General features: G+C 40.3%; 2 protein-coding genes across 4 annotated transcripts in view; both read left to right on the top strand.

Moving 5' to 3' along the window:
• Nucleotides 1-1708, top strand: part of pdlim2 (PDZ and LIM domain 2 (mystique)) — a 53319-nt gene extending 51611 nt beyond the window's left edge. For all 3 annotated transcript variants that reach the window (XM_020052921.3, XM_010876395.3, XM_010876396.4), the window contains exon 10: nt 33-1708. In XM_020052921.3, coding sequence (XP_019908480.2) covers nt 33-231 — 199 coding nt within the window. In that variant the 3' untranslated portion in view covers nt 232-1708. The remainder of the gene's footprint in view (nt 1-32) is intronic.
• Nucleotides 1709-5833: 4125 nt separating this feature from the next.
• Nucleotides 5834-18772, top strand: part of adgra2 (adhesion G protein-coupled receptor A2) — a 55961-nt gene continuing 43022 nt past the window's right edge. Inside the window, exon 1 of the mRNA XM_010876397.3 lies at nt 5834-6855. Within this exon, the coding sequence (XP_010874699.1) occupies nt 6611-6855 (245 nt within the window). The 5' untranslated portion in view covers nt 5834-6610. The remainder of the gene's footprint in view (nt 6856-18772) is intronic.

Below are 18772 nucleotides of genomic sequence, written 5' to 3'. Positions count from 1 at the left end.
GTGCGTTTATTACTTTCTTCATCTGTCTGCAGCACCCAGGCCGTGCGCATCATGGACGAGCGCTTCCGCCACCCTGAATGCTACACCTGTGCTACCCCAGACTGCGGTCTCAACCTGAAGATGCGAGGTCACTTCTGGGTGGGAGACGAGATGTTTTGCGAGAAGCATGCCCGCGAGAATTACCATGGCATGGGCGCTGCCCCCTCTGCCCCCATCTCACCCCACCACTGATCACACGCCCCCTCCCTGAGGGCTGGCACCCGCACCTATTATTGGCTCGAAAGCAATAGACCAGGGGCTTGGGAACAGGAGTGTTTGTGCCATTTCTATTGCATTTAACTATACTCTGCAGTTTTAGCATTTCAGTTACTTACCTTTCCTGTAATTGTATGGGGTCTAGATGAATAATAATAATAATCCCAGGCCCTCCCTGTTTAGTCTTCATGGGGTTATTGTTAGCTCTAATGTACAGCTGTATCTCATTCAGACAACTAAGTAGGTGTGCCTGCCAATCTTTTTCACATCAGGACTGGCTTCCTGTTGGTGTATGTGTCAGATAAATGACAGAGCGTGACATTTAGCCCTTAAAACCTTTCAAATCTTTCTGCTGACCCATTTGAAGAGAAACCAACGTTTAAATTGGTTTCAATGAAAAGACATTTGAAAGACCGAAGGCAAATTACAAATGGGGAAATGCAATCTATGTCAGAGTTTGTGCTGTAGTTATAGGATTGCATTTGTGTGTGCTTGCACGCATGTACAGCGATTCAACAAGTATTCAGAGCATTCCTTTTGACGTGAGGGTTTAAGTCCCTTTGTGGCTGCGATGCCCCCCTCCCCTTACTGTCACTATCGAAAGGTTTTAGTGGATTCAGCTCTAGAATTTCAGGCCGAGCCTGTTGGTTTCCTTTTGCCTTGTAGTGGCAAATCAATGTAGTTGGAATGATGACATACTTATTTACCTTCTAATTGCTTAATTGTGTTTTGTTGAATAAGGGTTTATAAAGATACATTATATAAATATACTTTTTTGTACATTTTTTCTTTGATGGAACAATATACAACTTTCGTGGCATGGCTGATGGCAGGTGTGCACAGGGTTGCATGACTTACTATGTACTACTTTGTGTGAAGAGGTTTGCTGATGATCTAACTGTGTGTATATACTCTGTATATATATAGAGTATATACACATATATAAATATATACACACACACATATATATGTGTGTGTGTGTGTGTGTGTGTGTGTGTGTGTGTGTGTGTGTATATACTGTATGTATGTATGTTACTTAACAGCAGTACCCAGAGAGACACCATTTTTTTTTCCTGTTACACTTAATAAAGTGAAAATATATAAGGATTATAGGGGAAAGGACATGTTTGTTCACCAATACATTGTATCAACCAATAACTTATGCTTTAAAAACTATGTAATGTTGAGTAAACCTCCTAGTTTCCCAGACAAACACAGTGGACCCATTCTAAAGTTAGCAACATATGGTTTACTCACTTAGCCACCTCTGTGTCTCTAATCATTCCTGACCCAGTCAGGTTAGTTTGTTATCACCTGGTTATAATGGAAACAGCATTCAGAATTTATACTGAGTGCTTCAAAATAAGTCTTCTGTTTTATGTAACTTGGTGATAAGCAGAATTTTTTTTCTCGTGTTATGCTTTGTAAGAATAAATGATATATTTTCTCCTGAAAAAGGGTTTTGCCTTAAGTGGTCATTTTGTGTTACAGGTCCTCAAAAATATCAAATTCTTGACCGAATGTGTAATGTGCTGTATCTAATCAATTAAATATTTCCTCCAGAAGGGGGCGATATCATCACAGCTTTTGATGTCATGGATGTCAGGAATCCCAAGGCTATCATCGACTTCACCAATGACTGCATTGCTTCTTGTCTTATGAGAAATATTGGTGTTTAAAGATTACAAATGTATTTCTTCTCCAATACCACAGCTCAGATACCCATACATATACAACAATGTCCATTACAAAATCCCAGAAATGCAATTATTCCGAGCTATGAAAGCATAGCTTTTCCTTCCATCTGTAATTACTCAAGGGAATTGCAAAATCACATTTTCAAAGAACGTATCACGGCACAACAAGGACTGTAAGTACAGTGAATAGAAACCCATTTCAAAACTCTGTCTACATATACGCACACTTTAGTCGTGTTGTTTGGATTGTATTTTTTTGTATTTTAAAGTTTCCTATGAATGTTTTCATACTGTCTTTTGTGTTGTTGAGAACCCCAGGAAGATTTCCTGCTGCTTTAGCTAAAGTTAAGTGGTATCTAAATAAGATTAATAACCACTAGATGGCATTTTTGAAAAGGAAAATCCTCAGACTTCTAAGTTATCTAGTAGTTTCTGTTTAGTATTACACTGCTGTGGTGCCTCGTTGTCTTGAGGAGACAAAACCTGTAGTTACATGCTTTCGAACCTGCAACAGCCACTTCAGGGATGACAATGTTTTTTACACTAGTGTAACGAGGAAGAGCCGTTTGAAATGGCCAAAAAGGATCATCACATTCCTCCTCTAAGTTGACGTCACTTCGTCCCAACCTCTTTCAGCACTCTGGGAATATCAAACTCCTTTTGTCCTCTCTCCTCGTCTCCTACTCAAAACCCATTGGATAAGAAAGCCAGATGTCTTTGCAATGGGTTTTGAGAGAAAGACGAAAAGAGGAGCTCCGAGCAGTATGGCACTCAGGACTTCCCGCTCCCTTTCCTTCTCCCAAGTTTCTCAGCCGGTCCCTCAGCCTTTACTGTTTCCCCTTGCACCATATTCCACCTGGAATGGAGTCCAGATGTGGAACGAAGGGGGAGAGATTCTTGCCTGGCTGTATTAGCTACAGAGCAAAGAAAGCATGGGGGGGTGCACAGAGGGAAGATTGGAACGACATTAAAGTTTGTCTGGATGCCATTAAGTACAATTTTATGTAATGTGGAGTTTGGGATGTGACGTTTTCAAATGGAAACCGTTCCCTCCAGATGAGGGTTTTTTGGGGGCTGGGAGGCGGTGAGCGGTGAGTTGGAGGGGGTGTTGTACTTGAAGTCTTATTTAACAGCTTGGATAAACAGCCCTCTGTTTCATTGCTGAGCAGGCGCCCATCCACTCTTTCTGGTTCCCTTAAGCAATCATACTGGCTGTCTGAGCCTGCTCCAGTGTACAGTATCACATACAGCAATAACAAATGGGAGGTCCGCAGGGTGGGTCTGAGCACACTGCACCATTGTACAACCGAGTGTACCAGCATGACTTGAGGTGCCTGCCTTTATGTCAGTGAATACATGTCACCCCCAATTGCACCAAGACCACTCTTAAATAGTCTCCTGGATCACCTTTTCATAATTCAAAACGTGTTCCAGATTTGAAAAGCTAAAGTTTCATTCCTCCCCTGGCTCTCGTATATCAAAAAGTGTTTTTTTTAAGAATTCTGTAGTGTTCAGCAATCCATAGACAGAAGACAGACCTGTTATCATGGAGGCCTGTTGGAAGTTTACAATTACATGTCTTTTTTTTTTATGTTCCATGTGGTTTTAGGATACCATCATACAAAGCTGTTCATAATTGTATTCTATTCTCAGCTAAATTTACATTTCAGAATTGTGGAAATTTAAACTGAATAGTGGTATCTTGATACAAACCAATGAGGATTAATAAGTAACTCTGTACATCCTTGTAGTCTACCTTGAAAGCAACTGGAGTACTTCATTACTGACATTACCTGTCACCTATTAGCTTTACTTCTTTCACCCAGAATAACACAAAGCATATTTCTTTCGATGTGTGATCATTATAGTTGTGCTTTAACTAATTGGGATTGTGGGTTTTTAATGTTACACCATACAGTGCTTAATAGATAGGGCTCTATAATACCTGACACAGCTACAGGCAATTTGCAGTATGAGTATATTCAAATAGAATTTGTTGAAACTCTAAAACACAGAAAAATCACATGGAACTCTTAGGTTAACAGATTTTCAAATCTTTTGAACTGATTTTTAACCTTGTTGACATGGGGATTCTAGAAACCTTTTTGCTACTTCTCAGGTGCTCTAACCAGTAGGCTATGTCAAATGGCCAGATTCAAGCCAAGACCTTTTCCGGTCTTCTCTTCCCTGGTCACACTGAAGTCAATGTGAAACCTAGATGGTCCATAGTGCCAAAAGTGTTATCAGGGGATTATGTAAATTGTAAAATACTTCTGTTTTACTCAGTCTACTAATGTATTTACTGTACATTTAGTATTTGGCAGATGCTCTTATTCAAATCAACATACTGTGTTTTCATTTTAGAATAAAATTAAATAATATATATGTGTTTATTTTGCTTTTTACCTCATTCTTCAACCTGATATTTTGATTAAGGTCATACTTTATCCCAGCATCTTCCAGAAAACATGGGACAGTGAATATGTTTTCCAAAACACATTGAGGCCATTTTGTTTCTTATCACACCGCATGTACAACCAGGAAGTCTAAACCAAAATCCTTAAATGTAGGAAGGAACACACTCAAACCTTCTTGATTGACCAAGGAGGCATCCCAGCAGCCACAAGTAGCTGCTAGGGAGTGACGAGGCAAGGTTACCAAGTTCAATTTCTAACCCCTGTAATCCAGATGTTGCAGGCCAATTACATCGCCCTCTATTGGACACCTGGGCCAATCTGCGAGCAGGGTTCAAACCCTGGTGAGATGAAGATGTAGCTGTCTTTGAGGCAGTGACTTTACCACTGTGCCATTCAGAGGCCTGTATAAAGCATCAAAAACTACTTAAGTGTTAAATTAAATCGGTTATATAACTTTAATTTAACTAACTTTTTCACTTGTTCAGTCTGATCATGTGGTTAAAGGAAAACATATTTGAAGATATTAACATACAAAGACTGATGAGTTATATATATATTAGATGTGTGTATGTATTTATATATACACAGTGTGGCTGATGGTTTAGAGTCTGGACTACTTCCCAGTTATATGGGCAAGTGCTGCAAATAATGACATAGGCAAACTGCAGTTGGCACAGAGCAGAGCAGCAAGTATAGCCCTTAAATGTACACAGACAGCAAATGTCAATTGCATGCATGTGAATCTCTCTTGTCTTAGAATACAGGAAAGAGACTGCATATTGTTTTTGTAAGAAGTGTTGATGCTACAGTTGAAACAGAGAACACACACCTTGGACACCCATTGCTACTAGACAAGACATGCCACCAGAGGTCTCTTCACAGTCCGTTAGTCCAAACGGAGGCTGGGAGGCACTATACATTACAGACTTAATTACATGAAACTCTGATACTCCAGGCGATACACCTTTGCAATTCAATAAAAAAAAGGTATTAGCACAACTGGAGACATACACTATTTGGTATTTGTTTTTTATTTATGTGGTTTTGCTTTTGTGTATATGTGTATCCTATATTTTGTTGCACCCTCTGAGCATAGCCTTGCCTCAGCTGGGGCTAATGGGGATCCTAATAAAATACTAAATAGCCATTATGACAAATGGAAAAGGTTGTATAATTTACTGTTATAGAAATTCAGAGTGCACTGTGACTGATCATTTTCTGCAATTATTGCATCTGTCCATTTGAAATTATTGTTGATGTTGCTGATCTTTTTCATTTCAAAACGGAATTTTTTGTCTGGACAATAATCACTGGTACTACATTTAAAAATGTACACCCCCTTCAGTTGCAGATCCCCTTTAACACCGACTGCAGGCTGGCAATATGGAATGAAAAATGGCAACCAAAATAAACTGCAACGGACTATATGCGCTAGGACCCCGCGTATCAGCGCGTTGCCGGCGACGGAGTGCGCGCACTTGGAGTCACTGAATTTCAGTGACTAGTGGCAAGCAAAAACCGTTAGATTTTGGGAATTAGTCAAGACCCGCTATTTTGTCTTCCCATTTAACTAGTTTACTTTCAGAAGTTGAACTGAAGTTGACACCAGGATAACTATTTTTAAATACTGAAGCTCTGAAACAGCAAGCTTGTGAACATCGATCGTACCAATGGATATTCCTTAATCTATGTAGTAACATATAACTATGGAGTGCAGCAGATGTTTTCCAATTGAGTTTGGGATTTAATGAGATCGAACCCTGCAATAACGGAATGTTGATGTTTTGTACACATAATGGTTATCGAATGATATTTGTGACAATCCAATCCAGCGTTGAAGAAGTGCGTCTCAAGGAGATATAACGCGACCGACAAAAGGACAAAAACGCAATCTTCACCTCAAACTTCCAAAAGTAGTTTTAGATCATGAAATTTCAAATGGAATGGGTTTTACCGGGATTTTCTCCAAGATAAAATCCAGATTGTACTTCGCGCGCACGAAGTTGCTATGACATAACGGGGAACAAGCATTTTGGAAGAGCCAGATACTGTGAATTCTGTCTCGCGCATAACCTCACTTTGAGAGTATTTTAATTGGAACTAATTAACCAGAAATTGACAACATACTTTCACATATTTGTAAAACGTAATTTTTTCTTTATTTGAGTCATTGGGACAGGAACCTCCGTGGTGGAGAAATGGGATGACAGTGGGGCAGCTGAGGTGAGACAGATAAGGACAATGATTGTGCCCGGCGTTGGCATCCCGGTCCTGGGACGTCTGTTGCTGATGCTGGCCCTTTTGTCTGCCTCAGAGTCGAGGCTTACTCAAGCTTGCCCTGGGCTCATCACCAGCGGCTGCAGCTGTACGGATGAACGATCTAAAGCCCACGCTTCTCCAGCCGTTCGGAAACGAGTCAGTTGCAGTAGCGAAGAACTTTCTGAAACTCCAGAACCCGGTCTACTCCCGAACCGGACGGTTACTTTGTAAGTCATATGCTAAATTTTTACTTCTTAAACATATTCTAAATCAAGTTACTGTAGGCCTACGCGCAAGTAATACAAATGTGGTTGATCTAAACGTTCATAGAAGTATTAGGGCCTCGTGATTCAAACCAAAGATCTGAACACTGTAGACAAATGCAGCATATAATTATGTAAATAATATAGTATTAAATCATGTTAAAAGACCTACATGTTGATTATTCAGATGATGGGCTTCATTATAGCCCAGTACTGAGTAAGAGAAAAATAATTTAGAGTCCATTCATCAATAGACCCTCCTTTCTCAATTTAAATAAATAATTCTGGAGATGACAGAAAGGACAAAGTGCAAACATTCAAATGGTTTATAGTGAAAATCTGAACCTTTGAGGTGAGGGATAGTGGAAGTTGTGGCAAATTGAATCCAATACATCTTAACAGTGTTATACACTGACTGTAATTGAATATACACATGGAGAAGTGTTATATCCTACATGATATTGAAGTATCCACTGGTGGTAGTTGATGGACCATTGAGATTGAGTTTATGTAAGTGTTAACACTACGCATTGAATTTTAAATTTGCATTGGAGTTAAACCCTCCAAATCTGACCTTTGGGTCTCAGATCTCATGGTCCTGAATAAATGGGTGACATAATGGACTTGGTTTTGGCCCATGAAGATCAGAAGTTCATACATTGGCATTGTTTCAGATTTGTTAGCCTAACGCTCAAACCCATCATAAATTGTGTCTCCAAATGCAAAATGTATGAAGTGTGGTGTGATCTGTAATGGTAGCACTCCTGGTGACAGACTATGTGAAGTAAATTCATCACCTTGCTTTGCCCCTTTGGTACAACTCTGTCACTTTAAATCTCTTTCAGAACCAGGGAAATGCATTGGGTTCAATGCCCTTCTCACTCCCCACACCCACTCCACTATCCAGCTGACTTGGCCTGGCTAAATTATCATAAACAGAAACACATTTCTTCTCTTTTTATCGTTCCTCTGTCCTTTAAAGGATCAGTTCACCATTTCACAAATATTTTGGATGGTTCCTTAACCTGAAAGTAGTCTATGAGCCAAGAACCTCCTTGGTTCAGTTTCATTAGGAAACATCCGCTAACTTCAACCACAGCTAGCTAACAGTCACCATGACTAACATGGACGTTTGAGTATGTTTATTTTAATGGTCAAAGCACATTTAAAGATCCAGTCTAATACTATAGCAGATAACTTACTAATAAACTAACAAATAAACTAACTCATAAATAACTATTTTTTTAGGTTGGATGTGTAATACACAGGTTGGATGTGAAATATTTTCTGTGTATGTGCAAGAATCTATAAGTAGAATCACCATACCTCACTTAAATTACAAGTCTGAAAGTGAGTGGTTTAGATGACATGGGGCACATGCTGGCTCATACATTACATGCACAATTATCAGGGATCTGTTTTGTCTTCACAGGGCTACCTTTAAAGACAGTTGCCTTATCTCCCATAATACTCATTATTTTAATTGCTGTTTAGCTAACTGTGGATAGAGCAAGCTGATGTTTGTAATATCTGATAAAGACATCTTACCCATGGATTTCATTTTCTCTTGGACCATGGATTAATTTCAATGTGAGTAACCACCTAACATTAAGTTGTAAAATAGTGAAATTATCCTTTAATGGTGGCTTGGCTCTTTCCTTTAATACCATAACATCCTAGCAATCTCAGACAGCTGCCTTACAATCGCCTACTGTTCAGGAAGGAAGGCTGACTGACCAACCGTTGTCCCGCCAACCAGCCCATGGTGAGACCTAGAAATGTTATGTATACTTCAATCATTCTGTAGCAGTCAAATAGCCTATTCATGTGTCACAGATAATCTTTTGTTTGGATTGATATGTACTACCTCCAATCCTTTTTAGAGAATAAACATAATAAGCAGTCCAGAAATTGTATTTACTCTAGGACAACAGTTCTCAACCTTTTCCATTCCAAGGACCACCAAATCAAGATCAAAAGCTCTCAAAGGCCACCATTTGTAAGAAGTTCTGCCCAATTTAGTCAGCATTTTGTAAATTATTGTTAGGAGCATTATTATAAATAAAAAATATGCATTCTGAAAAGTTGGTGAAAATTAAAGAATTCTTTACAACAAATGATAATGTAAAAATAAATGAAATTGCAGGCCACGGGTTTAAAATGGCTGTGATATACCAATGGCAGTTTGCTGAGTTATATGCACCAATGTGAACCCATTATCAACTTGGTGCATGAAGATCTATCAAACCTTTTCAATGTCAAAATCCAAATTAAATGTAACTTTGGTGGTTCATCAATGTTGTAAATGTCAATGGAGAATCTCTAGAATCTGTGTAGAGTAGTAGCAGGGAGTGTTGTTGCTCCTCCTTGAATACACAATTCTCCCATTATTTCTTCTGGAAGGAAGCTGTGAAGCTTTGTAAGAAATTGCTATACTGTAGCCAAATACCTTGTTGATGCATTTTTAATGCTTTTAATTAATTATGAGTATGCCAGGGAACTGATCTGTTAAACACTTAAAGCTGTTTTTTTGGCATTTTGACCTGTGGACACCAAGTGTCTTTGCTGATTGTATCATTCACCAAGGTAGTGCATTTGTCCTCCACAATCCCCACATGCTCCTCCTCTATGACCCAGCGGGAGCCACACTAGCCTGCACATGGGCGCAACCCCAAGCTGGACCTTTGGTGCATGCAGTGGAGGCACAGCCAGCGAATGTATGCCAGAGGGAGCCCAAGGCAGTCCGTTTATAGGGCTTGTGTTTCTGCTTAATAAAGGCAGCATAAACATCTGGGGAACACATTTCTCAGAACCAGAGGATAGGAAAGAATAAAAAATGGCCTGGGTGGCAGCAGGGGAGGTGATTGGAGGTAATATTACATATCTTCACCTAGTAATTTGACTTTATTTGTTTACCTACAACATATTTAGCATACTGTAACACTTTTATGAGGCTGTGTACTTGGAACAAACGGTTCTTTCCCAGAACCCAGTAAAACTCCAAGGCCATTATTACCATTTCTTTACTGAAATACAACATGACTGGTAAGGTAATTTGCAAGAGAGCTTACAATGGATTGTTCTTAATGCTCATGCTCTCAGCCTCTCTCATGATATAGTTCCAGATGTGAAATGTGAGAAGTTGTGTTGATATTCCTGTTTTTCTTGACATTCCTCAGTCTATCCACACTGTATCCCAGGTGCAGTAGGGGGGCTCAGCTCAGTCTGCTCTGCATCATCCCTTCCCCAGATTTGTTGCTCTGTCTCCCTGCCCCACTGCCCCTCTCCCAGGGCAGGTTAGAGGAGGGTCCTGGTTCATGCAGCCCCAGCCATGGGCCTGGGGGACACCGGGCCTGGGCCCAGGGCTACCAGGGCGGACTGCTTCGCGTAACGCAGAGCAGCTGGCCCTATGAACATTCCAGCTGAGGCCCCTCAGCCCATGGGAAATCCCAACAGGGGTTTGTTTATTAAAAGTATTAGTTGGATGTTTGTTGTTTCAGTAGGCCATAAAGGAACAAACCTTAAGCCCAACACTGTCACTCACCTCCTCCTGTGACTCCTCACACATTGTGGGCGTTGACTTACATGAATAATGATTTAGCAATACGGATTGGTTTGAATAAAATACATCATCTAGCATTGGACGTAACTCTACTGCGGTTTTTCAAATATTCTAGAAGGGAGCAATTCTCTAACACCATTCGCTGACTCGTCGGGTTACATTCTACTCCCAGTCTCTCTCTGTGAGTTCATCATATTTTCCCCCTTCTCCTTCAACCCCGCCACCCCCCCACCCGACACACACCCCTCTATCATGAGTTCATCCACATGCAGTAACTCTCAACCTAAATATTTAGCCGTCTTGGTAGGAAACTGCCATGTCTAACTCCTTCCAGATGTGGGCCTGCACAGGGCTGTGTTTAGGGCTAATTACGCACGGCTGTGACGACCCAGGATCGCAGAGAGAGAGAGAGAGAGAGAGAGAGAGAGGGGTAAGAGAAGAGGTATAGCAGAATAGAGAGAGAAGAGGTAGAGCAGAGGGAGGAGAGAAGAGAGGGAGAAGGAAAGGGAGCCTGCGTCTACGGTATTGGCGTGCTTTTCAGAGGGATGTGGCCCAGAAGGCTTAGTGCTCCCAAACTTTTTCCTCAGCCTCTCAGACTTTACCTACAGTCTATCTTCCCTAAGTAGGGTTTCATAGAACTGGGAAGTCAAGGTCTCTAATATTCAACTACTGTGTACATCACTGATCACTGATGTATTGGTGGTTCTAATGGATTCTTCTCTGGAAGTCCTAATCTCTCCTCTGTTTTGTCATTTGTTTTCACTGTTGTCTGTGACTGTTGACTTTGGCTCATAGTGCAAATCCAGGGGAGTGGCTTGAGACTGAAGAGGTGGTAAGCAGGGCAGCGCCAGGGCCTGACCTTGGCTGTTAGCATGTGCTGAGAGAGATGAGTAGAGGCAAGAAACCCCCTCAGACAGCTGCAATGAGGCTGTACTCACTACCCTAAACTGACACAGTAGGGTCTGGGTTCAGTCCATATGCCCTTGTCTATGATAATTGGATTTATATTGCACTTTTCTAGACACAAAAAACTCTGCATTGTAGTGGGGGGAAGCTCACCCAATCCCCACAAATGTGTAGCACCCACTTTTGCACCAGAACCTTCGCAACACATCTGCTATCACGTAAAGACGTGACGGTGAAATAAAAATAAATGGAATAGAGAGGCACTTAGGCGGGAATTATTCAGATGGGACAGATTGTTAGACATGAAACCAGGGTTAAAACCTCAACTCTTACGATAAGTGCCATGGGATTTTTTCGGAAGAAAAAACATTAAACAGGGCGAGTCCCCATAAAGGATTTGATACACAGAGGCAAGAATAAGACTTTACTGGTCCTCCAACACTTCTACTGTAATAGCATCTGGTCTCTCATCCAAGGACTGACTAGAACTATGCTCCTTACCTTCAGAGGCAAGCCAGCCGTGGGATACAATAATGTGACAACTAAACTGAGACTTTTGACTGTCGTAGTACGCTTTACTGTATAGTTATACAATAGGCATGTCTTTAATAGCCGTCTTGACCTCTCCCACATTGGGATATTTGGAGTGGGGTGTGCTGTTTAGGGTTATCAAAAGGGCTAGCAGATATGCCATTGGTTTGCGTTGGGTCTGTGAGTTATGGTGTGCTGACACAGGAGTAATGTATTTCACTGAAATGTCCCCACAGCTTTTTTTATCAGCAGAGCAAATTCCATGGAGTTCTCAGAGCTCACAACCATTCCTGCTTAGCTAGTTTATTTATGTGGGAATAGGTGTTGAGAAGAGGGAGAGTGGGCTTTACTCTGTTTGCATATATCAGGTGGGGCACTGGTCAGCAATAAAAAACTAAAACAAAGGCATGACACTGTATACACAGGGAACTACGAACAGCCCTTGCTGCCATGACTCCCTGTCTTGCTGGGTATGTGTGGCAAGATAAAAGCCATTTGAAATATTTATTTGAAATCTACTTTGTGTCCATTCGTTTCTCTCTTGTTCATTCATCACTTTTGACATTGTAGCTTATAAGGAGAAATCTTTCAAATTTGGCAAAGAAATGAAACATTTTGTCATTGCAACATTATACCCCTGAGTGACTTTTGTTATTACAGTTGTTCCTGCCATGCAGCTCCTTCTTATCTTACTTTAAATAATGCAGGATTCTGGTTATTCTTCTCCAGATACAGCCCCCACCCCTGTCTCACTTCCCCTTCCCCTCTCTGCCCTATGCTGAATAACAGAAATGATGTCCAGAGTTTCTACTTGGAGAGCAGCAGAAGGCAGACCCAGAGAAAAAAAGTGTCACTGTCTGTGGTCAGAATGATTGTGGTCAGACTGTCTGTGGTCAGAATGATTGTGGTCAGACTGTTTGTGGTCAGACTGTTTGTGTGACCTGTTCTGTGTGTGTTTTTGGGTGATACAAAGTACTGATACCTGAAGATGGTAAAAATATCCACCCAGACATTTAATGTTGAACAAATTCGCTAGCGAATGTCTACATATTACACAGTGTTCACATTTTGAGGCCATAATAACATCATATCAAACATTGGATAATGCTTGATTTTTCCTACAAATATATTTTTTTCATAAGTCATATAAATAATACAGATAATGTTCCAAATTACTAAGAAATTCAAAAGGAGGATGTATTGATTGAGAATATCTTTACATGCAAGAGCTTTTACATGGTAAAGTGAAAGCCCTTTTGACAGTCAATATAGCTGTGTATCATTTAGAGTTACACTCTACTACAAACTGCTATTAGGGCAACATACAATATATCTACTGTTTTGTCAAAATTGCTTACAAATTGGGAATCATTCATGGATAGAAATTTTCAAAACATTTCTCAATTTTTTTCAACAGATAAAATCAAGAAACTTGGCCATTGAGTAAAACATACAGTAACACCTATTGAAAAGCCATTCTGGCGTGTGTGCTTTTGGCATGGACTCCTTTCATAGTTCTATTAATTTATGCAAACTCCCTCAGTCCCTGTCAGTCACTAGCATGCCCATAACATGATGCAGCCCCTACAAAATAACAGAATAAAATGATTTCTGTGTAAAAAGTAATTGGATAACCTGGTAAAGGATAACTTTAGAGTTTTATGTTCTACTAATTTGTGAGCCAGAAACACACTGTAACGGCTTTCCAAGAGGTGTTAAGTGTTCCCAAGTGACCATGTCTCAGGCCTTACTTGAAAATCAAATGCAAAGTTTTATTATTGCTGTCAATTAATGACTCCTAAGAAAATGTACAGAACCTGAGCCAGTTTGGCAAAATCAATAGTGACCTAAGACTGGACAAAGTAGTTTCAATTATTCAAAAAATTGCTGACAAATGTGCTTCCACCAAGTATTCATTCTGGATGTGAAGACATATAAGAAGACATGAAGACATTATTGTGTATTATTATGAATTTTGATAATGTTCTATAATGTTCTTTTGAAAATGGAATAGGTTGAATAGGTTGTGCAGATCTGTAGGAAACTATTTAAATGTGATAAATGTTTATGTGTAATTTAAAGACAGCAGCATGTGAAGACTGCAAGAGAAATGTTGACTATCATTATCCATCTCATATATATACATACAGTGGGGAGAACAAGTATTTGATAGACTGCCGATTCTGCAGGTTTTCCTACTTACAAAGCATGTAGAAGTCTGTAATTGTTATCATGGGTACACTTCTACTGTGAGAGACAGAATCAATTTGTATGATTTTTAAACAATTGATTTGCATTTTATTGCATGACATAAGTATTTGATCACCTACCAACCAGTAAGAATTCCGGCTCTCACAGACCTGTTAGTTTTTCTTTAAAAAGCCCTCCTGTTCTCCACTCATTACCTGTATTAACTGCATCTGTTTGAACTCGTTACCTGTATAAAAGACACCTGTCCACACACTCAATCAAACAGACTCCAACCTCTCCACAATGGCCAAGACCAGAGAGCTGTGTAAGGACATCAGGGATAGAATTGTAGACCTGCAAAAGGCTGGGATGGGATAGAGGACAATAGGCAAACAGCTTGGTGAGAAGGCAACAACTGTTGGCGCAATTATTAGAAATTGGAAGAAGTTCAAGATGATAGTCAATCTCCCTGGGTCTGGGGCTCCATGCAAGATCTCACCTCGTGGGGCATCAATGATCATGAGTAAGGTGAGGGATCAGCCCAGAACTACACAGCAGGACCTGGTCAATGACTTGAAGAGAGCTGGGACCACAGTCTCAAAGAAAACCATTAGTAACACACTATGCTGTCATGGATTAAAATCCTGCAGCGCACGTAAGGTCCCCCTGCTCATGTCCAGGCCAGTCTGAAGTTTGCCAATGACCATCTGGATGATCCAGAGGAGGAATGGGAGAAGGTCACAAAAATAGAGCTTTTTGGTCTAAACTCCACTCGCTGTGTTTGGAGGAGGAAGTGTGAGTACAACCCCAAGAACACCATCCCAACCGTGAAGCATGGAGGTAAAAACATCATTCTTTGGGGATGCTTTTCTGCAAAGGGGATAAGATGACTGCACCGTATTGAGGGGAGGATGGATGGGGCCATGTATCGCGAGATCTTGGCCAACAAGCTCCTTCCCTCAGTAAAGAGCATTGAAGATGGGTCGTGGCTGGGTCTTCCAGCATGACAACAACCCAAAACACACAGCCAGGGCAACTAAGGAGTTGCTCCGTAAGAAGCATCTCAAGGTCCTGGAGTGGCCTAGCCAGTCTCCAGACCTGAACCCAATAGAAAATCTTCGGAGGGAGCTGAAAGTCCGTATTAGCCAGCGACAGCCCCGAAACCTGAAGGATCTGGAGAAAGTCTTTATGGAGGAGTGGGCCAAAATCCCTGCTGCAATGTGTGCAAACCTGGTCAAGAACGACAGGAAACATATGATCTCTGTAATTGCAAACAAAGGTTTGTGTACCAAATATTAAGTTCTATGATGTATATGATGTATCAAATACTTATGTCATGCAATAAAATGCAAATTAATTACTTAAAAATCATACAATGTTATTTTCTGGATTTTTGTTTTAGATTCTGTCACTCACAGTTGAAGAGTATCTATGATAAAAATGACAGACTTCTACATGCTTTGTAAGTGGGACCTGTAAAATCGGCAGTGTATCAAATAAATTGTATACCCACTGTATACAATTATTTATATTCATATCCTTATATATATGTAATATGGATACATCGAACAAGCCTATTTGGAAATGTTCCATTCTGAGTGCTGATTTACAGCGTGAAATTCATTCTTAATTAATTAAAAAAGAAAACATTGCATTTTTCTCCCTAATAATTAGATTATGGTTGATAAATGGGTTAAATGTGTCATAAATAGAAATGGGCCAATAACTATAGCTATACAGCTGTAAAAACTGACATAAACGTATTTCTGTTGATTTAACTGAAAATTGGATCAATAGAACAACATTCTAAGGATTAATACTTTACATTCAGTGGTTTCCCCAATCATTGGAGTGAGTTACTGAATGTGTTGATTGTATTCCACATGACTGAGCATTGCATAGTCACTCAATAACACAATGCCCATTTCTTCTGTGTATTTACTATATGAAAGTAACAAAATTGAATACACTCACTAGCCATAAAGCATTATTACATTAGTTGGGTCAGAATTATTTTAGCTCTCGCCTTTGTAAAAGCAAAGCAATTTCCCAGCAGTCTTTGCATTGGCCCGGAAAACAGAGTTTGGTTATGAGACAGAACAATGAGACAATGTTAGACAGGCATGAATCACATTCCACTTGTTTGAAAAGCCTAGATTAACTAAATTGCCTCATTAAAAGAACAGTGATTGGGTTGCTGATGGAGCTCGACTTGCCGTGATTTTAGTCTTGTTTTTTAGGATTCTAGGCAGCCACTTGCTTATATCCTTTCTCTTAGAGTCTTTGTGTGTTGTCCAGATTTAGGAAATTGTGTTGGACTAAAGTAAAAGGAAATACTGAATAAAAAAATGCAGAATGGAAATCCCACATGACATGGAAGTTGCTTTTTCCCGAACTGATAGTGAGACTGCCATTTCGGAGACCTTCTCTGTCTGCAGGAGCAGTGTGTAATTGTACATGTAAATGTGTGTGTACGTGTACGTGTGTATGTGTATGTGTAAATATGTGTGTGTACGTGTACATGTGTGTAAGTGTACGTGTTAATGTGTGTGTGTATGTGTACATGTGTGTAAGTGTATGTGTAAATGTGTGTGTATGTGTACATGTGTGTAAGTGAGAGTTGTGTTTGTGTACGTGTGTGTGTGTATGTGTGTGTGTGTTTGTGTACATGTGTGTAAGTGTATGTGTAAATATGTGTAAGTGTATGTGTAAATGTGTGTGTGTATGTGTACATGTGTGTAAGTGAATGTGTAAATGTGTGTGTATGTGTACATGTGTGTAAGTGAGAGTTGTGTTTGTGTACATGTGTGTAAATGTATGTGTGTGCATGCATGTGGGAAGGGCGTGCATGGCCGCAGCTCCCAAAATAGGATCCGTCCTCCCCTCTCTAATTAGAGACTGTTTATAAAACCCCAATTTTAATTTTAGACTGAGGAATAGCTGAAGGACTGCTTGCAATTTTATGCACACACACACACACACACACGTTTACTTACTCTATTGACTAGCCTGGTTTCCCGACCAAATGCAGCATACTCTATAATAAACGATTCTACATATCAGATGCAAGAGCTCCCTAGCTACTTCCCTACCTACCTGTTACAGGGCATGAACGCACTGCACTTAACTGTCACAGTATGATTGTCCCCTGCAATGAAATTGTCTCTTTCCGTTCCTGTCTATATTCATAAAGTATGTTTATAAATCACATGCCATATGTCTGTTTTGATGAATGTTATTAATACACGGGTTACATTTTCATGAGTAGCGTGCTGTAGCTATGAACTGAAAATCACTAGTCACGTTATATCTCAGACACCACAGGCTCCGTTTTGACAAAACGTGTGATTGCTATATACGAGAACAAGCACACTCTAGAATAAAAAAAAACGTGAATAAATCAATCAGTGCTTGTGACATGATTTTATCAAAATATTTGACATCCAATTACATGGATGCTCTTTTAAATGACAGGAGATGAACAGAACTTGTAGTTAGGCAAGACTCTCTTTTCCCTGCTGGAAGCAAAGTGGTGGCTCAGGGACAATGGTCACATTCACAGTCTCAAGATGCATTTACTGCTAAAGTGCTTGTTGTGCTCAAGGGCCTTCAGTGGCTTGTTGCATTCACTGTGGTGACCCAAGCTTCTGTGGACAGAGCCAGTGCCCCAGGGCCACAAAGAACTGCTTCCTGTTAGAGGTGCCTTAGCTTTCTACCACTGAGTGGTTATGGGTGCCCCCTTGACCACCTGATTCTCCCTGTGAGAATCTCCCTTCCTTCAACAAGGCACCAGTCCAGTTCGGAGACACTGGAAGACCTGCAAATGAAAAGAGCCATTTTAATATTGTCTATATACACTCATTAACTATTCACTTTTTTTATCTATTGCCTTCACACACACACACACACACGCACACATGTTCATGCACACACACACGCACACACACACACAGATGTTTTCTGCTGAACGGACTCCTGTGGCTAAAAGCTTTCAGCAGTAATTGGTCTGGTTCTTCTTTAGTAGCAGGACTGAAAGCTGTGACATGAAAGTGTGTGTGTGTGTGTGTACAGTATGTGTGTGTGTGTGTGCAAGGTACCAGATTCCCTCCCTTAATAGTCAGCTAACAAGCTAACACACCCCTTAAAACCCTTTAATGATCAGCAGTATGTGCCTGAGTCAGACATGCTCCTGGTCCATTAATGGTTACCAACCGTAAAGTCCCTGTACAGTAAATCAAATGTGTTGTTAGGACATCCTTGGGGTACCGTAGGACATCACCTGTTTGTCTTGTAGTTAGGGCATCCCAAATGTCCATAGGACATCACCTGTTTGTCGTGTTATTAGGACATCCCAAATGTCCATAGGGCATTACATGTTTGTCGTGTTGTTAGGACATCCTGAATGTCCATAGGACATCACATGTTTGTTGGGATAGCAGAACAAGTTTCCTAATAAGAAAGAGTGGATTGTCTTAGTAAATTATAAGACAAGCTGTTGAAATGTACCCAAACCAATCAAAAAGTCACTCTCCTATTAAAATGTTTCAGTACCTTATTTCAGTCCATTGCTTCAGTACTTTCAGTAATTCTGCCACCATCAAACATCCTATCCTATACTGTGAACAAGCACACACACACACACACACACACACCTTACACACACACACACCTTACAAGTTAGCTGAAGGCAGA

The sequence above is a fragment of the Esox lucius genome, chromosome 13 (genome assembly GCF_011004845.1).
Source record: "Esox lucius isolate fEsoLuc1 chromosome 13, fEsoLuc1.pri, whole genome shotgun sequence".
Lineage (NCBI taxonomy): Eukaryota > Metazoa > Chordata > Actinopteri > Esociformes > Esocidae > Esox > Esox lucius.
This window is presented reverse-complemented; position numbering and strand designations above follow the sequence as displayed.